This window comes from Diadema setosum, chromosome 15 (genome assembly GCF_964275005.1).
Source record: "Diadema setosum chromosome 15, eeDiaSeto1, whole genome shotgun sequence".
In the NCBI taxonomy this organism is placed as follows: Eukaryota; Metazoa; Echinodermata; class Echinoidea; order Diadematoida; family Diadematidae; genus Diadema; species Diadema setosum.
In genome coordinates, this window is record NC_092699.1 from 26,502,527 (window position 1) to 26,528,145 (window position 25,619).

The window sequence follows — 25,619 nt, forward strand, 5'->3', positions numbered from 1 at the left end:
TTCCATCCTGTTTTTGAGATGATGGCACACTTATTGGGGTGCTTTAGATGAAAAATGAAACATAAACGACATGTCAGTCAGTTATTTCTACTCTTTAGATGTCACAGCGCCAATCTTGCTGCTAAGCCTCACCTGACATTCTTGGCCTGAGCATCGTCCTAAGATTGGCATCGGTCACTCTGTGTTGATAGTAGATGATGTCCACCTTTAAAAATGACACAAGAGGAGAAAACCTGTCATTGTAACACACAGACACCAAACACTTAACATAACATTCTGAAATGACAGCATCGATGTGGCACACTTTATGATTACTTGAAGTATATCTTTCTGTAACAAAAAATGTTGAAAGAGAAAGAGATAGCAAAATATTTTGCACATAGAGAGTTTGTGTCTATTACACTTAGAGCCAAATTGATAAGTGACTTCTCATCAAAACTGCAGTGCAATACCAACAATTTCTTCACTAGCCATTAGGGCTCGTTTCATAAAACTTGTCATCAGCGACAACTGCCACATTTCTATAACAAATTTGCTCTCAGCCAATCAGATGCAAAGATTTCAGTAGCTTGTCACAACCATGACAGCTTGGCACTGATGACAAGTTTTATGAAACGGGCCCCTGCTGTACTACACGTTATTAGCACAGAATACAACTGTAAGTATTAAACCTTAGTATTGTACTCATGATCTCTGATGCAGTTTAAAGCTGCACTGGCGTTTTGTTTGGGGTTTCTAATAAATGTATGAGTCCTACATAATAGTTGTCTTCAGACTCTCTCCCAAGGCAATGCTTATTTTGTTTTGGCACAACAGCACCACGACATACCTCAGACATGTTGTCAATCCTGTAAGGTGGGGGCAGGTCGTTGGTGTCGGTGAAAATTACAAAGAAAGTGGCCCCCTTCAGACGGATCTCGACGTGCACAATGTTCGTCTGGTTGTTGTGACTCCTGGAAATGAAAGATGTCGAGTGAGAATGGAACCAAAAAATTAATTTATGGTTTCTATTTTTTTTTTGTAAATGCAGCCAAACTTTTACCCAATCAAAACTTCTCTATTCTTGAATGGCGCAATATGCCCAATTGATGTCATTTGCCGACTGTTGCTAGTCACCTAGCTAATAGGGACCTACATACAATGTAGTGTCAGCTGCATTATTAAATGAACAGGGAAATTTAGATTTTTGCGAAGTGTACGTTCAGAGGAAAAAAAAAAAACTGCTCTGCACATGCGCAAAATTGCTTATTAACACAGTATCTCGTGTTGTCTGAGTCTTCACTAAGCGTTCTGGGCCATGTTTGCAATGATCATATAGGGCCCCATATTACTTTCTATACTTTTTATATCGTCGCGTAATCTCAAGCTACCTTGCAACACAATACAGGGAGAGACGAAACGACCAACGAAATTGTCATCCTAAATGTCCGCGTCACAAATCTAAAGCTCCCTCATATAAGTTTATAAGCCCTACATCAATGCAGGATGTCGTAGACAGCTGTGGAATACCATTCATGTTAGATTTTAAAAAATATGTGATAGATAGCAGACAAATGAAAGATGTTGAATTTTACATCCACATTGATATTTTTCAACAGTTTCTCTTTAACATTGACCCATGTACTTCTCGCAAGAAATTACAGAGAAATACTTTACATGACATACCTGTCAACCCTGACATTTCACAAACAAGCCAACATTTGTAGGAACAAATACAATACACTTTGAAAAAAAAAACCCAATATTTATTCCTCATACATGCACCACAATTATGCAGTAATTGTTCATAAAAAACAAGCATACAGGACTGAATTACACCTTTTTTTTTTTTGCTGAAAGAAAAATAAATATCTCTTTTTGATAGGAACTGTTGGCAGGTACAAGTATGCTATGAAGTGGTAGGGTTGGGGCTTTTGACTTCTTATTCTTGAATAAAGTAATGGCAGAGAACTTTTAGCTGACCTCATATTGATATTGTAGGAGCCCGGCTGGTCAATTCTCAGGCCACCGGACCACCGACACCCCTCCAAGTCCACCATCCTAACACAGAGCAGCTTGTCCAGGTCATCTCGGGGCCAGTGGAAGATGACCTTTGACCCTGATGTGATGGCCAGGTGATTCTTTGGATTCTGGGATCCCTGGAGTGCAAAAAATATAGCAAGATGGCGGGTTAAATATCTGGACTTCAAAAACGAATATGGCAGGGGTCGCACTTAACTTTTTTTTTAACTGGCCAGGCGGACTACTTAGAATCAATTTTGATACTGAAGCGATATTTTGGCTAGCCAGACGGACTAGTAGCTTCAGAATATTATGATTTTTAGCTAGTCCGACGTGATTTTGGGTGGCCAATGGCCAGCGGACCATCGCCAATTTCGAACCCTGATGATCAACTTATGGTAGACAGAATCTATTTCTAAACTCCTAGGTTGACAACTGGCAAGTCATAAGCTTGACAGACCAACAACAACAAAAAAATTCTCCTGTATCCAACATGCAAACAATGTGATAAATAAAGAATATCAACATCTTGTTGGTTTGTTGTTCAATTCTAACAGAGAGAAAAGATGAAAAAGGGGAATTCTGTTGTAATGTCAATTAAGAGGTGAAAATCATATGTGGTTGACATAATGTTGGGCAAGAGTAAAGCTGTGGTATTTACACTGCTATGCACAATGTATTGTAGTTGCATACTAGGCTATGAGCAAGTATTCAATGGAACTTCTTTCCATAATATTTTTAGGAATGAGACATGATTCCATGTGTGTTCATCACAGAGCTGCCTTCTTCACTGGTGAGTGGTGGTTGACACACAAAGGGACCATTAACAAATCACAAAGATGAAAAGGAAAAGAGAAGAAAAAACTCTAACAAACCACGGAAGCAGGTAAAAGGAGCAGGTAAATTGTAGGAATGTTTTTGTAGGAGGAAATGGGAAACTCGGTTTTGCCAAAGTATCACCAGACTCTCCAACTAGTGGAAATGTATCTAAGTATAGAAAGTGGAACAACAAATACATCCTAGCTCTGTAGTCCAGTGGATACAACGCCTGTCTAAAAACTCAGATTGTTAGGTTGCAGTCCAACCTGAGCATTTTCTTTCTTTTTTTTTTTTCAATTGTGGCTACCACTAAAACACTCAATAACTGACATGTGCTTATCTACCTAGATGGAGAGTGATTTGTAAATCATTTGCTATAAACAAGAGACCTGGGACTCTCCTGCTCACCTGAGTATCGCAAGTTCACCTTGTGCACATTCTTGCAGACTGTCACCCAAGAAAAAAATGGGAGCTTTGGGAAATCCCCAAGGGGGCATGGTGTCCACATTCTATCACTCTGGCAATGAAACATGCCCAGTTTGTAGAAAATTAACAATGAGTTTTCCAAAAGAAGGTCAAACTGCGAAAACTGGCCCCCTATTTGAGCTTGGTAACAGTGGTACCATGGCTGAATCTATCATAAACAAACTTGGACATACATTTATACTATATTCTGGTTTCATGGAAGACCCCTTTTTCAAAATTCTCATATTTTGGGTTTCTGAACCCCCTGGGGTCAAAAGTTAGGCACGGTGCTCATTTGTACAAATACACATTCTATCCTCTTTACAAATATTCCTGCCAAATTTGGTGAAAATTTGACCATGCTTTTTTGAAGAAAATTAAACTGTGAAAATTTAACCCCAATTGGCTTGATTGTTCCCCCAAACTCTGAAAAAAATGTTAAGGCACGGCACAAGATGCACGATGAACAATAAATGATCGCAATAGCACACTTGCTGAGCCTTTTGCTCAGGTGAGCTAAAAAATCTTGGCCTATCACTGCTGAAGTCGACAGGATGATTTTGAACATAGACGTGCAGCCACGATTCCTCACACACTACTACTCGTGCAGTTGATGAATTCTGTCCCCGGCCCAACACTGATATGAATATCAATGATCCTGATTCACTGAAATCCATGCACACACACAAAGATATTCAGTGAACATAATGTACACACATTGTACAAGCAGAAAAGCATGTCCTTCACCAGCAATACATCACACTGGGAGTCAGATATGGACTTTAGACTGCATACAAATTTGTGATACCCATTCATTTTTTTACCCTTGATGTGTGATTGGTTGATGCTGTTCAGCCAATCAGAGACTTTCCCTCCCGCAGGAACCCAAAGCCTCTTCGATCCTTCCTGGGGGTATTTAAGCCAGATTTTCCCTCCAATTACTCATTGTCTTGTAAACGACAGGAACATGCTTGTCAAAACCCTGAGAGTGGGTAGGCTCTATTCAGGGCCACATACATGTCCAAGAAAGAAGAAAGAATGCGGGATGCACCGTTAAGCCTTGTACAGTACCACCCAATATGTCTACTTCTCACTAACATGACTTTTTCAAGGTTCTCAAATTTAGGGTTTCTTGGTTTCCTGGGGGAAAGAGTTAGGAATGGTGCTCATTTGTACAAGTCACTCTATCCTCCTCAAGAAAATTCCTGCCAAATCTGGAGAACATCTGACCATGCTTTTTTGAAGAATATGAAACTGAAAAATTGGCCCCAACTTGATTGCCCCCCCCCCCCAACTCCTTATAGCCCCGAGGTTGAGGGGGGCATCCTCAGATCTGCCATATGAGCAAACCTGAAACTACAGTCACCAGATTGGGGAGGGGGGGGGGGGATGCAGTGGTTGGAGGATATGGTGCGTAATTGAACAAATTAAGATCCTATCACCCTTGGGATGCTTCCTGACAAGTTTGGTGAAAATCCGTCATAGGGTTCTGAAGAAGCTAAAATAAACGGCCGGAAGGATCCATTGTCACATAGAAGGGATCACAAAGCAAACGACTATTAAAACCAATCAGAGAATGCTTGCTCCCACTGAATGCAAATGCATGAAACTAGTGCCGTCCACATGGGCAAAATGCGGACGTAACCGTAAACATTTTTGGTTACACTTCTTTTTTTGTTGTTTTGGTTTACACGCTGGCTCCGCTTCAAGATATATCTGATTCAATGATCCTGATTCACACAAATGCGTACACATGCACACTCAAAGATAATAAAAAGTTTTGGTACCTCAAAAGTTTCCCTGAATTTCCGTGTTTCAGGTTAAAGTACCTTTCATATAACTAACACTGTGAGACTTACTCGCCCCAAAGTGCTCTCATTTCTTAGTAATCATGCAATTAACTGCGACCAGCAGCCCCATACGCATAGCGTAATGGGGCTTCGCATTGTATCATTCAGGATCATGACAGATTTATGTATCGCGGGTAAATATCAACTTAAAATCCAAAAAATTCTTCAATTTGAAGACTTACCAATTAAGTTGAAGTCTTGAAAACAGGCTTCGGGCAACGTTTGGTTCTGCCAATAGTCCCTTTCTGTTCGAATTGATGACTGAATGTGACTCTGTCGAGAGGACCTTGGGAGAGCTACATACACTGATTACTACGGCCAGCGCATACGCACACATCACATGCGAACAAATTTCAAATCCATGAACGGATAAGATGTTTGTGTGCGCATGCGCTGGCCGTCAATTCAGTGTAGCTCTCCCAAGGTCCTCTCGACCGAGTCACATTCAGTCATCAATTCAAACAGAAAGGAACTATTGGCAAAACCAAACGTTGCCCGAAGCCTGTTTTCAATACTTCAACTTAACTGGTAAGTCTTCAAATTGAAGAAATTTTTGGATTTTAAGTTGATATTTACCCGCGATACTAAATCTGTCATGATCCTGTAAGCTACAGTGTACAATGCGAAGCCCCATTTAGCTATGCGTATGGGGCTGCTGGTCGCAGTTAGCTACTCAGTATGCGTATGGGGCTGCACGCTGCTGGTCGCAGTTACCGGTATTATACAAATGATGCACAGGATAGAGTGTGTTAGTGAAGGTGCGGCGCGCTCGAGAGTATTGACAATGGTGCGACATGCACGAGGCGCAGCCGAGTGCATGTTTGCAACTGTTGTCAATACTTGAGAGTGCGCCGCACCTTCACTAACGCCACGAAATAATCCTGTGCATCATTTGTTTTATAAAATGGGTCGAAAACTAATCAGCATTATTCACGTACCTTTGTGGGTAAATACCAGTCAGCTACATGTAGCACTCGCTCAAAAGTCAAGATGTCCGAAGATGTTCGTCCCAAACATTTACGCACGTCGCACTTGGAAATCCCGCACATAAGTAGGTCCTACTGTACGTACGTATAAGAGTATACGTACGCCACGTGTTATGCACAAGAAAGGCCGCCGGCTGTTGTGGCAGCCCGCGGCCCGAACTAGAAGTTGTTTACAGGATTGACAGCGCGTATAGTAGCGCGTGACGCACTTGTAACAACTGATTGAGTGCGCACTGCTAGTGTAAACATTGTGACGTACGTCGGGCCAGGGAGGTGGAAGAGAGACTCTTCTTAGTGCATATACTAAGAAATTAATGCACGCACACGTGACTCATTTCAGCGCTTCCAATTGGCTACATTCTTGAACCCATTTTATAACATGCAATAATGGTTTCGTACAATACGTATGTGTACTACTTCGCCGCCGTACGGCGGCAGCTCTGGTACGAAACCATTATTGCATGATTACTAAGACATGAGAGCACTTTGGGGCGAGTAAGTCTCACAGTGTTTATAGTTATATGAAAGGTACTTTAACCTGAAACACAAACTAAGACAAGGAAATTCAGGGAAACTTTTGAGGTAATACCAAAACTTTATATTATCTTTAAAAATATTCAGCGAAGATTGCATGTACACTGTACATACAAAAAGGCATGTTCTTCACTAGCAATACATTGTACATCACATTGAGAGTCATTATGGACTTTGGACTTCATACAAATCTGTGTTGCCCATTCATTGTTTCCCTTGATGTATGATCAGTTGATGTTTTGGCGCCTTATTAAAAGTTCATTGGCACTTTACATTGACCTGCTCGTGAACCCACTGTGATCTAGCTGTTCACCCAATCAACGACTTTCCCACCATTCAGGAACCCAAAGCACCTTTATATCCTTCCTGTGGGGCAGTCAAGCTTGATTTTTCCCTCCAATTACACATATTCTCTCGAAAATGACAGGAACATGCTTGCCAAAATGTCAAGAGTGGGTAGGCCCTTTTCAGGGCCACATAAATATCCAAGAGAGAATATGCAGCACACCATTAAGTCTTCTACCATCCTATACAGGTGTCTACTGCTCACTAGCACTAGGAATGACTGGAGTGTCCCTGTGTGCTGTCATGTTTCATGAACTCCTGCTTCGAATTTCCACTACATGTCATCAGTGTCCATTCCTTAGTCTCACCAGGTATACCAATGGCCTTTGTGAAGGCCATATTTTATATTCAAGGTTTTAATCCGTTTGGGGTTGGTAGAAACAGTTGGTATCTGTATCAGCCCGTACAGGCACCAAGATTCCACTGTGCTCAAAAGTGTAGGTTTCTACATGCAGCAGGCGGTCAAATTTTGGACAGTGTTGTGGTAGAATTTTGGACAGAGTAGTGGTCAAATTATGGGTGGCTTGCTGCTTGTGTTACATACATGTATGTACTGCAAGCCTTGCACCCCAACTATCACATACTGTAAAGACAGAATATCTGGGTGATGAAAAATCAAGAGCACCAAATGGTGTCACGAGATATCAATACAGATGTGCAGAATACTCTCACCTGCAAAGAAAAAAAAAAAAAATTAAAAAGAAGCTATATTCTCACTGAAATAAGACGTCACTACCTCATATAATAAGGTGCACAAAAATTGCCCGCCTTCACACCTCAGTAAATTCATATTCATATCAAATATGAATGTAGTACACTGGAAACTTGGTAGAGTAATTATCCTAGTCTAAGGCAGGGTGCCTATTTGCAACAGTGACAGTTTCATTATCTATGAAACAGCTTGCTAAAGAGCATTGAGCGTGCTTATAGTCCCACAATTCAAAACAAAAGCAGGAGTTACTCACACGTGTTATGGGAAGAGGAAAAAATGGGAAGAAAACAAAGACCTTTGACCATCATTAATGTCTAGAGATTATACAGTAATCCTTTGATATAATAACAGGATTTCATTTCCTTACCAGAAGGATTGTTTCCAAACAATCCTACAAAGATTCTGCCAAATGTGCAGTCTAAAACATCAGCTGTTGTTAAAGAGTAGGATGTAGTGCTGGTGGTCATATTGCGTGCAATACCAAAGTTCTCAGTCCTAGATGGAGATTCACCTTCCCCACATGCAGCCCACATTCTCCTTCTTTGTGCTTCTGTACATGTACAAGTACAATGTACAAGTGTGTTTACTTGTGGACAATTAAGCGTGTGTGATAACCAGCATACGAAGGAGGGATGAATATAAGCAAATGTGTTTGTCACTATCAAAGTGTTGTAATGTGCATGTTGTTACCAAACGTTTGAATGGTGAAATGGAAACATATTTAAAGATAATATGAAGTTTACTAATAACTACTTGTGTATGCACCATTAAGGCCCACATACTGGACTTCATGGTGGGTGGTTTGCACGGGCCAATACCAGCCACTGCTCAAGCGGGAGCCCCACTTAAATGGGAGAAAAACTAGTCTTCTGATCCCCCACCACTGTACAACCCCCTTTGCTTTGCTTCCTTGAAACCTAGATTCTACCTTTATCTCACATCAAAATGTTGGCATGCATGAATTTCTGACATGTAGATTGTATTGCACTTCAAGTATAGTAAGCATGAAAAAGATAAAGCAACTCGAGAAAAAATTGGAGAGTTAATTTCGAATGTAAACACGATCAAGTTCTTTCTAGAATCTGTGTTTCACTTCACTGTTGATTTATAAGTGAGGAAAAAAAGGAGTTAAAAGATCTAATGAATTAATCAGTAATATTCCTTATGTGGTACCAGTTTGTCTGTTGGAAAAACCTTCATCAGCTCTGACAGTAGTTGTGAATTTGAACTTGTCAGTAGTTCAGAATTAAACCATCATCACTGAATGGTTTGGGATTCTATCACTTGTAATCTAAACATAGAACAGGACTTCAACACAAGATAGTACACTCACTTTTAATTACCTATCACCATCCCGATGGAAATGTACTTATTGTATAACACCTTCTGGGCTATGATATAAAAATGTCAACCACTAATGATAGGGCTTTGATCTCTTTTTCCTTCTAACAGGATAACATCTGGTTCTCACAATGGATTACATTAGATCCTTTCTACCTCCACTGGTGGCTGTATTGATGATGTGCCTCACTAGCAGTCTGACTTTGGAAGTCTACACGTTCTATGAAGGGAGAGATGGGTCACTGGAGTTCAATCAACCTTTGTCAAGTGAATCCAGTTTCGAATATGAGGTTTACTTGATTTCTGCCTCGTGCTTCTTCTGCAAAAATGGAACCATGGTTGCTGGATGCCTCACACCTCAGCAATTCACATGTTTCTCCGTTCATGGTGTGAGAACATCAACTCACTTAACAGTGACTCTCAGTGTTCGCAGTATCAATGCAGATGACAGCCAGTTTTACCTATTTGCTATGAGGGAAGACAGAAATGGTAAAAGACAGTCTTTCACTGAAGACGCCTTCGTTGAAGTTCTGCGTCCACCAAGTCCAGCAGAATGTACTGTGAAACCCTCTGAGTATTCAGCTGCATTGAATGAGGTAAACTGTACATCTCTGCTTGCCAGCGATGGAGAAGGTTCTCTCTTCTGCTTTCAAAATGCAAAGAAGATTCCTTACAAGGGGACACCAGTGCGGCTAAATGATCATGTGACATGGATCTTCTGGATGGATGCCCGTCTGCCCATCAACTGCTGTTCATACGAAGCAAAATTTCCAGTAACATCCGAGTCTTGTTCTCAGTTTGTGTATCAACCTCCAACAAACATTCCCGAGTCAGAAAATTCTAGAAACCCTTCCAGCAACCACACGACAACACCAGAAGAAATTTACTTTTCACCAAAATCTACAGACGAAAGTAACTGTGCAACCACCATACAACAGGAAGCCTTCACCAAGAACACTTTGGTGGCACTAGTCATATTTTTCCCATTCTCTCTCTGACTGCCATATGCTTGTATTGTTTATATAACAGATAAGATATACAGGCTCCTCTTCTTAATGAAAGCCATACAAATATACACCAAATACTAGTGCACTACTTACATGTAAATCCTTACACTGTTGTGTATACTATACATGACAAAGTTAAAGATGCACTCAATCCAAACCTTGCATGACATGGAAAAAAGAAAAAGAAAAAAAACAAAAACAAAAACAAAAACAAACACAGCACTGAGTTCTGTTTTTCACTAGAACTACACTGTATTCATTGATTCCAAATAGAAATGAGAGATATTTTCGGTTTAATATCTCTCAAAGACAGTACTATTGTCCTGTTCAAAATATATGACGTAAATATACATACATGTATTATAATAAATGGAAGACATAGTATGTTTTTATATGAATATGGATATGTGCACTGCAAATTATATTTCGATTTCAATATTCCATTACTTTTGCAGATCAAAACCCTTGTTGGTCGTAAAGGAGTCTGGGAGCAGCTACAGTACAGGGCCTGTGGGACAGTGCCAATGGTGCTTGCATTTTTTTTTCTTTATCTTGCACAGACTCCTTTACGACCAACAAGGGTTTGTGTCTGCAAAATAGTATTCCATTGTCTTCTTCATCAGTGCATTCAATGATATCAATTTCTATATTTTATTTTCTATGTATGATATCTCATCTAAACGGTTTAATAATGGGTTTCATTGCTTTGCTATGAGCATTGCTTTACTATTTCAAACACACAAGACATCATCTGATAAAAGAAGGTCACAAAGAAATTATATGTGACCGTGCATCACAAAACAAACAAAAGGTCGCACCCCTTGATTTTAAGTTAGGACTCAAAAAAGGTGAAATGGTTCAACCAAGTCAATCTTGAGTTTTTCATATTTTCTGAAAGACCTATCCTTCTTCTACATTATTCTTCAGTTTGGGATCTTAATGTGAATGGGAAAGTGTGTTTTTTGCAGTTTTTCTACAACCCTTTTTGGGGGGAGAGTAGAATGATCAGGTATGTCTTAGAGCCTGCTTTTCATTTCTTGAAATCCTTTGCTCACTCTTCACTTTCAAGTCTAATAACTTTTGGAAAGATGATGCTACTGCTTTGAAAGCTAGCATTAATCATGGACAGAGTGTTTTAATAGAACATGCTTAATTTCAGCTTGATCTGATAATCCCTTCATTGTTGCTGCTCCAGTGGTTTACATTTGTTTTGTAAGCGACCGGTTTTGTCCCTTTTATGGCACAGCTAGCACGGCTTGGTAAAGATTATACTACCGCTTGAATAGACCATGTACTTCAGAGCCTCTTTTCTCAGTTCACACTTTTCCAGAGTGTGTGCTTTCTTTCCAGTATTTAGGTAGGTTAGGGGAGTCCATTTGAAGTTGTACATCATTTTTAAAGCTTAACGTCTGCTCTTTCAGAATCTGCCCTTATCTAAAAATCCATGTCTGGTGACTTTTTGTTGGTTTTGTGATGCAGGGTCACATATGTACATCATGATCTGAATGAAATGTGCCCTTCCATGTTCTTCTGTATGTCTCTCTGGAAGTGTACTTTAGGGTTTGTCTAAAAGCATGATCCTATAATTCTCTTTTGCTCTCATTTAGGTTCATAGATTTTGCACATATTCTCTGAAATACACCATCATCTGGTAAAAGCAAGACACAAAGAAATGCTAATCATATTTTACAAATCAAATGTATATATGTATTATACGCCATTGTATATAATTCTGTGAAACCATGTATATCAGCCTGTGAAACCATGTATATTTGTGTGTGTCTGAAAACTCTGAAATTATTGTTATAACCTCTTACTGATATCTGTGTAAACATGTGTGACTGTGTATGTTACAGAACTATGCTATTGTCATTGCACATTTTCTTCTCTCATTTGATTGTATGCACTTTGTATCTTATACTGCATACGCCATCTATTTAGTAATTCTAATTTTTTATGAATTGGGACATTCCGACATTTATGCGAGAGGTTGAATTCACCATTGTGGAATACAGTACTGAACAAAAGAATACATGCATGCACGTTGCATTTATGTCAGGAACAGAGTATTTGTAATTTGTCAATCAGTTGCAATGACAACATCTCGACGGAAGAATTTCATGAATTTAAAGAGTAAACATTTTCGCAAATAGCACCTGACTGGCAAGATTTGAGAGAATATAACCTTGCAAAATACAGAGACTCCAACCCCAAGCACCTTCTGATCTGGAGATTCTCCCGCTTGAAACCCCTAGCAAACGGGAGACTCCAACTTGATGTGCGCAAAGCGCAAAGTTCCTGGCTGCCGGGGTCCAACTCTAGGGTTCTAGATGTTATCTTGTGCTATCTAAGGCTTATTTTTCAAGACGCAACGACACTAAGTCAAAAAAAATCATTTCAAGCGGGAGAAATTAAGTCTCAAACGGGAGAACAGGAGATTTTGCAAAAATGGGCTTTTGGCGGGAGATCTCCCGTTGAAAGCGGGTGAGTTGGAGTCTCTGAAAATATTTGGCGTATACAGTACCTGAACTATTGTAAGAGCACGGTGGTGGAGTTGTTATATCTCTATGTCAGGAAATATGGAGTTCAAATCCTGCCTTCTGCATTCATCCATGGTCATTATATACATAACAATGCAGTTCCTTTTGATCAACATCAAAATGACCACCCAAACATATTTAGGCTACTAATGTTGGCCTGGTCCTCTGTAAGAGGGTATAATCACCATTTATCACCATGACCACTATCACCTTGAATTTATGCATTTTGCTTTGAAAAACTTGTTTGATGAAAATGTTTCTGAATTGACAAATGGGCAACAACGTAAGTCTGACTTTTATGTGCAAATAGGGAGACATTTTGAGCAGCATAAATGATAAGTTGCCATGTTCATGTTTATGAAATCTCGTTGCATGTACTATACATTAAAAAAGGGAACTGCAAGTATGTTTGTGACAATTTGTCTGTTAATACAAGTATGTTCACATGTTTTTGAAAATTTTGAAATTGTAGATACTACTTCTTGTGATCTCTGTATTGTGTGTGCATACAGTACTATGCTATTCTGTCATTGTATAAAGACTTCCTTGATTTTCTTCTTTCATTTGATTGTATGCACTTTGCATCTACTACCTGAACTATTATACGAGCAAGGTGGTAGAATTGTTCAACCTCTGAGTATGAAATATGGAGTTCAAATCCTGCCTTTAGCAGATATCAACAGTCATACATTACATTTGTACCGATGCTATTCCTCGTGATCAACATGTACAATTGTAAATGACCACCTAACCCTCTGAATTTTCTATTTTCATTTTACTCATGATTGTATTCTAATATGCTACACATGTACTATCTGTATATATCTTTGAGTCATTATATATATATTCTAACAGAATTGTATTCACTGGTCTGTTGTTATGTTATTTATATTCTTCTTTTGTTTGCACTTTCATACCCTGAGAGGGGGCCAAAAGAGTAAATAAAAATTCTATAAATTCTACATTGTACAACAGTATCTGACCATATTTTGGTTACTAATGAGGGCCTGGTCCTCTGGTGAGAGGACATAATCATCATCATTATTATCACCCTGACCACTATCACCCTGATATCATGCATTTTGCCTTTAAAAGCTAGCTTGATGAAAATGTTTCTGAATTTTAAATGAATTCTACATTGTACATAAGTCATATACGGTACAGTGCAAACTGGGAGACGTTTTGGTCAGCATAAATCATCGGTCATTTATAGCTGCCATGTTAAGGTTTGAACAACGTTGGATGTATTATACATTAAGGGAACACAAGAACTGCAAGTAGGTTTGTCTGTGTAATCCATTTACACTACAATGGAAGATTTTGTACTATAATTTCAAAATGTGTCGAGTAGCCTTTACCATGAAGGAAATAAAATATATTAAAAGAAAGTTTCACTTCTGAGTCTTGTAATTTTTGTACTTCTGAGTCATTCTAATTATGCAACAAGCCACTACCATTCAAAGTCAGTGTGACACATCAATTCGCATTCATTATCATAAACACGACCTCAACAGATCTTCTACAAACTGTGCACCTCCAATTTGCATTACAAATCAAGGGTAAACCAAGGAGGTACTCGCCTAGTACCTCCTTGGGTAAACAGAGCACATCAACTATCAAAGGACATCAGATTTTTACCTCGTAACATTTTAAACAAACAAACAAACAAACAAACAAAAAGTACAGATTTTGAATCATCAGCGCCAGAGACCATGAGTGGATTTTGGACAAAGTCATGCAGTGACAGTCCTTCACATCATACTGCTCAGTCAATACATTTCGCCCTCCCTAGTTTCGCCCCCTCCCCCCACACACAAAGGAGTGTCGAAAATTCTGATTCTCACAAATGGGTGTATACACACAAAGAAACACACATTCAGTGTACATGGTTCAATGCACAAACAACAAAGCAAGTTCGTCACTACCACGTCACTACTACGGTTGAAAAAAAAATCCCCGCCCATGCTCACAACAGGTACAGCGGCACATATACACGTGTACGATGATACAATGTATTCGTACAATGTAGTTTGTGGAAAGCCGATGTCCATGTGACACCTTTACGGAAGTACAGCACCATTGGGATTGATTTGGATGAGTTTTTGTACATGTACTTTCCTGTTTCATGAATTCCTGCCTCAGATATCTACCACATGCCATCAGTATCCATTCCTTGGTCTTGACAGGTATGTAATTGGTTCATTTGAAGGCTGTTCTAGACTTTTTAAAATATATTCAATGTTTTAATCTACACTGTACTTACATGTATTACTGCTGAAAAAATAGTTGCATCTCTTTGTTGCAAGACTTGTATCATATACACTGTAAATGTGAAATGCTAAATGTATTTTTAGTTATAAGAACATTTTGGTTTAAGTTAAAAGTTACAAGATTTAGGTCTTGATAGGGAATTTTTTGACAAATTTTACAAATTTGTAGCTTCAATTTATAAATTTAACAGTATTTTTCCAAAACTATGCTGCTGTACAGTATGTGTAAGAATGCATTACACACTTCAATTTTATCAAGAAGCTTGATCATGAATTATCCTCTTGTCTACATGTACTTGCCAACTCCACCACTTTTGAGAGATTTCAGTCACTTAGGCCTACTGGCAACAAATTTCGCAAGAAATCTATCTTTTTTTTTTCCCTTCGCTAATTTGTCACACAAATGATTTAGTAAATTACAATGAAATACAAGTCAAAGTGCTTGGCATGCCAAATACAACATACTCTCCTGAATAAAAACATGCAACAAACTGTTGTATCTAGCAAATAGTGGCTGCAACAGCTTGGTCCCCCCCCCCCTTTCTTGCTTGCTTTGCTAACTTGAAACCTGGATCTATTGTACCTATTCCTGAAATCAAGATCTTGGCATATGTACATTTTTTATTTGTATATTGAATGCACTTCAAGCATATTATGCATGAAAAAGATGAAGCAATTCAAGATTACGTAAAATTAGCTAATTTCACAGTCAAGCTAATTTCAAATGAAATCATTATTTCAATTGACCATGTTATCTGTGCGTCACTTCACTGTTGAGTCATTTATTCAGCAAAGAAAAAAATAGACAAGATGTAATGAATGAAACAGTATCAATCTTTATGGGGCACCAGTTCAACACGTTGGAAAAAGCCTTTTATTTGTCATGTCAGTTTGTAAATTTAGACTTGTCAGTAGTTTAAGAATGAATGTTAATCTACATCAGAGAATTGTTCTGGAAGGCAATTGCTTGTCTATCTAAACATTGAACAAATCCTTCCAACTGTCATTTAGTAGACCTTCATTACCTTTCACAATGGAAATGCACTAATTTACAGTACGCCTATGTACAAATGTATCAGACCTCCCGAGATAATACTCTTTTCAATGACACTAACATAATAATAATAATAAGAAAATGTCTGATGATAGAGCTGCTCTCCTTCCTGCTAACAGGATAACATCTGGTTCAGAAAATGGATTACGTCAGACCCTTTCTACTTCCACTGGTGGCAGTACTGATGACGTGTCTCAGTAACAGTCTGGCTTTGGAAGTCTACGCATTCTATGAAGGGAGAAATGGGTCACTGGAGTTCACTCAACCTCTGGATAGAGACTCCACCTTTGAGTATGAGGTTTACTCGATTTACACCTCATGCTACTTCTGCAGAAATGGAACCATGGTTGCTGGATGCCTCACACCTCAGCAATTCACACGTTTCTCAGTTCATGGTGTAAGAACATCAACTTACTTAACAGTGACTCTCAGTATACACAATATCAGTGGCGAGGACAGTCAGTTTTACCTATTTGCTCTAAGGGAAGACAAAAATGGGGAAAGACAGTTTTTTACTCAAGACGCCTTTGTTGAAGTTCTGCGTCCACCAAGTCCAGCATGGTGTACCATTAAATCCACTGAGTATTCAGCTGCATTGAATGAGGTAAACTGTACATCTTTGCTTGGCAGTGGTGGAGAAGGTTCTCTCTTCTGCTTTCAAAATGCAAGGAAGATTCCCTACAAGGGGGCACCTGTGCGCCTAAATGATCATGTGACATGGATCTTCTGGATGGATGCCCTTCTGCCCATCAATTGCTGTTCATACGAAGCAACATTTCCAATAACATCCGAGTCTTGCTCCCAGTTCGTGCATCACCCTCCGACATACATTCCCCGTCAGAAAATTCTAAAAACCCTTCTAGCAGCCACACAACAACACCTGAAGAAATTTACTCTTCACCAAAATCTACAAATGAAAGTAATAGTGCAACTACCACACCTGAAGAAGCTACAGATAACTTTTCGCCAAAATATATGGACAAAAGTAACAATGCAACCACCACGCAACAAGAAGTCTTCACCAAGAACATTTTGATTGCACTAGTCATATATTTTTTAAGCTCTCTCTCTGTCTGTCGTGGGCTTGCATTGTACATTAAATGTACAGTAATATGTTTGCTTCTCTTGTTAACCCATATCCGCTGGTGGCATAATGTAGTTTATAAGCCATTAGTGCCAAAGGCTAGTTTATGATGTTCACTAAATTGTGCCATCTCATATTCAAGGTGATATCACTGACACTTATGAGAAGAAAACTATGGAACACTTTACACCCGTTGAAAAAGAAAGTATCTATTATGAGTCTGAGTCATATGATATAAATATTTACATATGAATTACACATTCATGAATAATCATATCACTTATTCAAAAGAAATCACTGATGAAAAATTTTCAGTCTTTCGATGGTCTACACCGAAAAACAATTATCAACTATGAAATCTTCATAATGTAAGCTTTCCAATGGTAGAACACTCACAAATATGAAGAAATATTGAATGAAAACTGATAGATAGCTGTGGACTAGTGTGGTCTCCTGTATAATCCCTATGGATGAAATGGGATTGACTCAAACCCTGTGGATGGATAGGACTCATAAACCCTATGGATAGGACTACAGTAAAGTATGTACACGTACAGCAGTGTTCAACCTCACATAGATGTAACTCTCTTCCATTCAGCTGTAAACCTCAAAAGAGAATATCAAACCAAACAACAGCAACAGGAAGTGAGGCAAAGGACTGTGGGATGTCAGGTCAGAGTTCAAAGGCTATAATAAGCTCAATAAATGATATCATCATCCGAGTCATTTATCTCTGCTACGGATGATCCTGTCTATCGGCAGATAATACTACAGGTTAAAAAAAGCCATACAAATATATACCATATGTGTATACTAGTATATTAATTAAATCCTAATGAAAATTCCTATGCTGTTTATCATATGTATATAATACAGGGTTACAGATGCATTCAATCCAAATATCTACTGACCTTGAACGAATAGAAATTTCTAAGCCATTACTGTACTGAATTTTTGAGTTCTCATCTCAAAATATGTGAAGTTACACATAATGTTGATATACTTGCTATTATAATAAACACAAGACATATCTTATTTTCATACAGATATGTAACAGGGAATAATTTTCCTGGTATCACATAGCAATTTGCTATGCATATTGGTATGACTGCTAAACAAAATGTAATTTGCATAGCAGTTTCATTACATAGACTTCCATACCATTTTGTTGAAAATGCATGTCCATCGACAAAAATTGTTTCAATATAGAATGGGTAGCGAAAATCCTGCGATCTCATTGGTCGAGAGCTATGTGTCTATTCATACTGGCCGCACGCTGAGTCACAGTGGTAAACATGTCATCGCACACTTGAAGCAAGAGTACGCGCACTTGTAACAAAGATTCGCGCATTAAGCAAGCGTTCGCACACTCAGTAGAAGAAGCCTATTGGCTAAAACAACCATGCATCAGTTTTTATTGATGCACGGTTAACCACTTGCCAGTAAAAACTGATGCATGGTTTTCGGGCTCTCGTCTATGGCAAACCAAAAGGAAATGCATCCAGTAAATTTGTCATCGGGTAACACGACAGAAAAAATGGTGTTTTGGCAAGAAAATTACCCATTCTATAAAAGAGATGACGCACATGTCTTTTCGTCCATCAGTCCGAATATAGTGTGCATGCAGTAACTATGGAATTTAGCCTAAACCCACGAGGCAAAGCCTCGTGGGTTAAGCATTCCATAGTTACCTTATGCACACAATTCCGACTGATGCACTCAGACCTGTGCATCATTTGTATACAATTCAATTTCGAGAGGGAAAATTATTCCCTGTATAATATGAATATATGCTCATCAAATGATATGCTACCTAATATATTCTATTGTCTCCCTCATTAGTGTATGCAATGATATCAATTTCTATACACAGTGTAATAGTTCAATTACAGATCTCATTAATACAGTCGAGCATTGCTTTAACATTTCAAATACACAAGACATCATCTGAGAAAAGTAGGTCACAAAGAAATTATGTATTATCATGATCTAATTGAAATGTGCCCTGTACTATTTTCTTTTAATATCTCTCTGATAATGAACTATTATATGCACCTCAGTTTATCTCAAAGCATTGTAGTATCCTATGATAATTCCCTTTTGCTCTCATCTGTTTTCACAGAATTTGCATTTATTAGCTGAAATATACTAATATCCGGTAAAAGCAGGATACATAGGACTGATAATTACGTTTTGAGAAAAATAAAACAATAATGTTCCTGTGTCATAAACTAGAAAAGCACCTAGAAAGCGCAAACATCTCCAAAGCAGATCATTTCCACCTCTAGCCATAGTATCAATATACTCTAGTTTTCTGCCAAAAGATGCATGATGAAAATCATCCGATTTCCCAAATAAAGAAACCGTGTCAATAGCCACATATACATTGTACGCAGTAAAATTGGCGGGCTAACAATCACAATACAAGTCTCAAGAGTTGTGTTCTGCTCATTGGCCTATATGTGAATCTCGCTTTTACCTTATCAGCTCCCACCTGCACAGCACCTTAAGCAGAGCATGCACTCTAATGTGGGTATCATGCAAACTTAATAACTCTATTTGTCAAAAAATATAAAATCCTTCAAAAAGTCATGAAAATTCCTTGATCACTACTAACCCAGTCCAAAATAAAAAGAGACTTTCCAAAACAGTCTACAAAAAAGCACTCGATTTTGGGAAAAAATTGTTACAAATTGATCCATCAATGTGCAAAAAATGGCTTTTGCTACTGAAAATGATGCTCCCAGGTTCGCTAGAAAGCGAACCCTGGCTGCCCTGCCAGGTTCGCCAAAAAGCGAACCTGGCTGCAAGGTTCGCCAAAAAGCGAACTTGGCCGCCAGGTTTGCCAAAAAGCGAACCTGGCTGTCAGGTTTGCCAAAAAGCGAACATGGCCGCCAGGTTCGCCAAAAAGCGAACCTGGCTGCAAGGTTCGCCAAAAAGCGAACCTGGCCGCAAGGTTCGCCAAAAAGCGAACCTGGCCGCAAGGTTCGCCAAAAAGCGAACCTGGCCGCAAGGTTCGCCAAAAAGCGAACCTGGCCGCCAGGTTCGCCAAAAAGCGAACCTGGCCGCCAGGTTCGCCAAAAAGCGAACCTGGCCGCCAGGTTCGCCAAAAAGCGAACCTGGCCGCAAGGTTCGCCAAAAAGCGAACCTGGCCGCAAGGTTCGCCAAAAAGCGAACCTGGCCGCCAGGTTCGCCAAAAAGCGAACCTGGCTGCAAGGTTCGCCAAAAAGCGAACCTGGCTGCAAGGTTCGCCAAAAAGCGAACCTGGCCGCCAGGTTCGCCAAAAAGCGAACCTGGCCAAAAAGCGAACCTGGCCGCAAGGTTCGCCAAAAAGCGAACCTGGCCGCCAGGTTCGCCAAAAAGCGAACCTGGCCGCCAGGTTCGCCAAAAAGCGAACCTGGCCAAAAAGCGAACCTGGCCGCAAGGTTCGCCAAAAAGCGAACCTGGCCGCCAGGTTCGCCAAAAAGCGAACCTGGCCGCAAGGTTCGCCAAAAAGCGAACCTGGCCGCCAGGTTCGCCAAAAAGCGAACCTGGCCGCCAGGTTCGCCAAAAAGCGAACCTGGCTGCAAGGTTCGCTTTTTGGCGAACCTGGCTGCAAGGTTCGCCAAAAAGCGAACCTGGCCGCCAGGTTCGCCAAAAAGCGAACCTGGCCGCCAGGTTCGCCAAAAAGCGAACCTGGCTGCAAGGTTCGCCAAAAAGCGAACCTGGCCGCCAGGTTCGCCAAAAAGCGAACCTGGCCGCCAGGTTCGGCAAAAAGTGACCTGGCTGCAAGGTTTGCCAAAAAGCATACCTGGCCGCCAGGTTCGCCAAAAAGCGAACCTGGCTGCCAGGTTTGCCAGAAAGTAAACCTGGCTGCCAGGTTTGCCAAAAAGTGAACCTGGCATACATCACAAAATCCTTTTCAAAGAATAGAAAATATTAGGTGCATTTTGATGAGCCTATCTAATTGCTATCTAATTGTTTTCATTATATTTTCCTTCAGTAAATGTGAAATTACCACTCTTGGTTTTGTGTATGAAGAGTTTAGATAAGTGCACAAACATTTGTCAGTGACAATCAATTTAACCTGTGTAATTACTCTGTACTAATTGTTAATTCCAGCCCATTGGGCCATGTATGTCCGTAACAAAAAAAAACAAAAAAAACATGTTCTTTTTTTTTAAGTTTTACAAATTAAGCACTCAGTAAAGAAGAACATACTAATTGAATGCAAAGCAAGCTCATAACCCTCTTCCGAAACACTCATAAAGAAACTTCTGCTCTGTAATTAAGTAGTCAATTATTGTTAAAAAGTGTACATCTGTAACAGACACATACAATTGTAGTGTAACTGTATGTGAGCTTTATAATTTCATAAGGATTGATTTGTTGATTTTATTTTCTGATGTTTATTTGTGATTTAATTGAAAGGTAGCATATGGAACATCTCGATAACTACGATTAAGTTGGAATACTTGTTAATTAAACTGATTAGCAGTGTTTGTTTGTTTGTTTTGTTTTTTGTAGATTGCATTGCACACATATTAAAAAACGACTTTTGATAGTGGGTGTGCATGGAAATTAAGCCTTTTTGTAATTTTGTAATTCGCAGAAAGACGATAAATGCAGCCTTTAGGCCTATGCTTCTCCTATATTTTCTACATCGCACCTGAGAACTGGATTGTATTCGGCTATTAGTATTGATAGATATAGCCCTGCATGTGGTGTGTGAGTGTGTGAACATACATACATGTAATTATCCATACATGCCATGGCTGTCAACACGGGAAACTAGTTGAGAGTGAGACTCCCATAGGCCAATGCTATAATTTAGGAGTCAAAATGCGTGAGATCAATAGAAATGCATGGAAATGAAATAAGTTTTAGATCGAATGAGAAAGGACCTCAATGCATGAGAGTTGGCAGCCCTGACGTGCACATGTATGCAAAGTTTGTATGTGCTAGGCTTTGCATTATGCGTAGCAAGTTTGAATATTTTGCACACTACACAGCATACACATGAAGTAGAACATTATCATTAAATGCAATATACGTGTAATGGTAAAGCAAGAACTGTAACTACCGGTACACAATCAATGTAATATTTTGCAACAACATTCCCGCATGCATATATTGATCAGAAGAAAGCTATATAAAGTTATAGGGCCAGTACCAGGTATCGCACAAACATTTGATGAAGTCCAAATGTCAAATTGACAAACACAAGTACCTAAGTCAAATGCTCACAACTCATAAAAGGATATAATACAGTAGTTCTGGACACTCAATCAAAATGTTTATGCACAGCTCCTAATCATTGCATGATCACCATCCAGTGCACCACTGGCCTCATTCTGTGAAGTAAACAGTTTACAAGAGAATATGGGATAGACTTACAGTTGCACAAACTATGTACTATGAAATCCGTTGAACAATATTTGTGAGTCAGGACACCGCTCTCTTATCACAGTCGTCATCTTATGGCAAGTCCTCTTCTTCAAATGACCATGTTCACGATGAGCAACATATACATGCTGGTTTCAGAGGATTTATATTGTGGGGATGGAAAGTGTGGACCGATGTCTGACCCATGTCCATCAGTGCAAGGGTCAGAAGAGGTCAAGACCTAGCCAACTGCCAAATCCGCAGAGGGTTCAGTGAGTGGAATGTGATAATTCAGACACACTAGCACAGTATCTGCACTACACATAGCTATACAGTTCTTATGGCAGCGTGTGTGCAAACCAAGGTTATTGATAATGTTTTGGTGGGAAGCCACTTGTATGAGATGTATTAAACTAACAATCCCACCTCATCCCTGCTTGTGAATATATCATACACATGAACATTATAAAAGGGGATGGCAGTACAGGGCTGCCATAATTGGAAACTAGTTGAGAGTGAGACTCCCATAGGCCAATGCTATAATTTAGGAGTCAAAATGAGTGATATCAATAGAAATGCATGCAAATGAAATAAAGTTTTAGAGTGAGAAAGGACCAAAATGAGTGCTAGCAACTGTTCAGTGGGAATGCTGGGGGATGATTGTTCCAATCTTTGTGGGATAGAGTACTTTATATACCAGTATTTATTGTTGTGTGAAAATTATTTGCTTGAGAATTAATGGTCTCATATTTAATTATTATTCAAGTAATGTGCAGTTCAATGTTTCCAGGTTAGCATGCCTGACAGTGACGGGGCATATACTGCACATTACTTGAATATGAGATCATTCTGAGGCAAATAATTTTCATTCAACAATAGATATATAATATACTCATAAAAGAATCCCACAAGGATTGCAACAATCACCCCTCAGCATTCCCACTGATTCCCACTGATCAGTTTGGTAATACAGGCTATCCCCTGTAAGTATGCATTTCAGTTAATTGAAACAGGTTTGTTTAGTATTTGTTTGTTCATGTGTTTGCTTGTTTTGGTGATCATGGAAATTTGACAGAACTCCACAGTAACATACCCAGTTCATGTTGATTGTGAAGTTAAGGCAATTTAGATGATTTTGATCATTTACATGTGAATGCATATGTTGGAAGCTTAATAAGAATTATAGTGAGCTGCATGGTTTCTTTATTGTCCTAGAAGCTGCCTCTAAAAACCCACTTCTTACATATAGACATATACAAATATCAGGATACTCTTTTGCTCAGGCGTATATATGACTTAAGCTTAACAGTGGGTGTGTCATTCATGGTGCAGCTTGCTTGGAGCATACATAGCCCAAAAAAGCTGTATGGTGTCTTCAAGAAAGCACATTGAAACAGCATCCATATCCATGATTAATGGTAGTGCAACGATCGTATGGCATGTAGGCCTACACAGCAATAACACTGCTTTGGCAGTACCCTGTAGGCCTATGTTTTTGGTAAAAGATGATTTAATTCATCCGTTCAAAGAATAATGAGCGGGGTATTACGTAAACAGGAGAAATCAGAAATTCAAAAGGAATGCGCTATGGTGCAAAAGTATACTAGTGCATTAAGATAAGTACTCAATTAATGAATGAAAATTCATTAGCATTTGATGAGGACTATAAGATCACAAATGAAATTGGGATCCTTGTTCAAGCAACATAGAGACTCATACATTTGCTATGGAGAGCAATTACCTTCACATTGACATATGAAAATCATTACTCAAAGTGAACAGAGGGGCTACATTGCATCTGCAGACATTGATAACAGGAGGAAACCCATACTTGATATTTATAATCTGTATTTTTTGACATCCTTTTTATAGCTCACTGAGCTGAAGGCTCAATTGAGTTATTGCGTGTGCTCTTTGTCCAGTGTGTGATGTGCGTCATGCGTTAATTTTGTACTTTCATTTTCTTCTTGAAAACCCCATGACTGATAGTTCACCAAACTTGGCAGGAAGCATCCATCCCGAGGGGAATAGAATCTCAATTTATGCAAACGGGCACCTTTAAAAAAATATATATGTATTTATGAAGTTTTCAGGTGGAGAGGCAGTCCTATACATTGATCCAAGTGTTTTCAATTTCTTTAAAGTTTTTTTTTTTTTTTGTGTGTGTGTGTGTGTGTGTTTTGCGTTTGTGTTAAGAATTATTTAAACGAAAAGTGCAAAGATGATGGGATGTACCCATGATTTTTTTTTTTTTTTTTTATGTCTAGAACGTCTGGTATTATTTTATAGAAAGCTGAGGTTTTTTTAAAGTCACCTTGATATGAGGTCCTCATCCTTTTCATCCAATTTAGCTATACTGCCATGTAATTGATTAATTGTAAGCCCTAGGGATCTCACTAATCTGGCTGTGGTGACAGAACAATAATGTTTGTACAGGCCTATGCCAGAATGAATGTATTTGCAAAAGTTAAGGGTCCCTTTAAGACAACCAAACTTGGTGGCACACAGAGTGTATGGTGCACACAGCAAAGTGCAGATACAGTGGGCTAATGTTACTTTACTCTCCCCTGACCATGAGTCTGGTGAATGTTTTGGCCAAGTCTTATCAAGGTGATATTCTTTTTGACCCCTGAACTGTACAGGGGCAAAAGTTAAATACTTTCCCCACAATACAGCATACACTGGACACTCACAGAGCTACCAAGTCTCACGCATTCTGCGTGAGACTCGAGCATTTAGGGTTTGTCTCATGATCTCACGCATGGCACCCATTTTTCTCACGCATCTGGTGAAGTCTGCAATTTGGGCCAAAAATAAGGAGCATAGCTCAAAGGATTAAAGTGATAGTTGCAATTGAAGGTATATTTCCCTTTTGCCTTTCAAAATTAGTAAAAAACAGTCACTAAAGTATGCACCAGATCGCATCATTAAAAGCTAATAATTTAAAAAAGCTCCCTACCATGGGAGTGGGACACCCTCCTCGTTCGCGTGCGCATGCGCGCAAGCGCCGAGACGCCAAGTCATAAAAATCTCACTCATAAAAGTTTTTTGAACTTGGCATCTCTGCACTCATTTTGAACATACAACTTCCTGCATTGAGAAAGTATAGTGTCCAGGGCCCTTTTCATGAAACTTGTTATGAGTGCCAAATTGCAATTATAGCTGTTGTAATGAAATCCTTACATGATTGGATTGGCGCAGAACAAATTTGTCACAGAAATGTAGTAGTTAATGTCACGGATAACAA

General features: G+C 39.2%; 2 protein-coding genes and 1 pseudogene across 2 annotated transcripts in view; 2 read left to right on the forward strand and 1 right to left on the reverse strand.

The window, feature by feature from the left end:
- LOC140238618 (intermembrane lipid transfer protein VPS13D-like) overlaps positions 1-25,619 on the reverse strand; it is a 133,365-nt gene that overhangs the window by 25,081 nt on the left and 82,665 nt on the right. The window contains exons 52-54 of the mRNA XM_072318518.1: positions 1,963-2,138; positions 830-953; positions 133-205 (exon numbers count right to left, since the gene is read on the reverse strand). Coding sequence (XP_072174619.1) covers positions 133-205; positions 830-953; positions 1,963-2,138 — 373 coding nt within the window. The remainder of the gene's footprint in view (positions 1-132; positions 206-829; positions 954-1,962; positions 2,139-25,619) is intronic.
- On the forward strand, positions 9,185-10,051 carry LOC140239115 (uncharacterized). Its single transcript, XM_072319004.1, has one exon. The coding sequence runs from the start codon at positions 9,185-9,187 to the stop codon at positions 10,049-10,051; it is 867 nt and encodes a 288-aa protein (XP_072175105.1).
- Positions 16,064-25,619, forward strand: part of LOC140239116 (uncharacterized) — a 29,481-nt pseudogene continuing 19,925 nt past the window's right edge.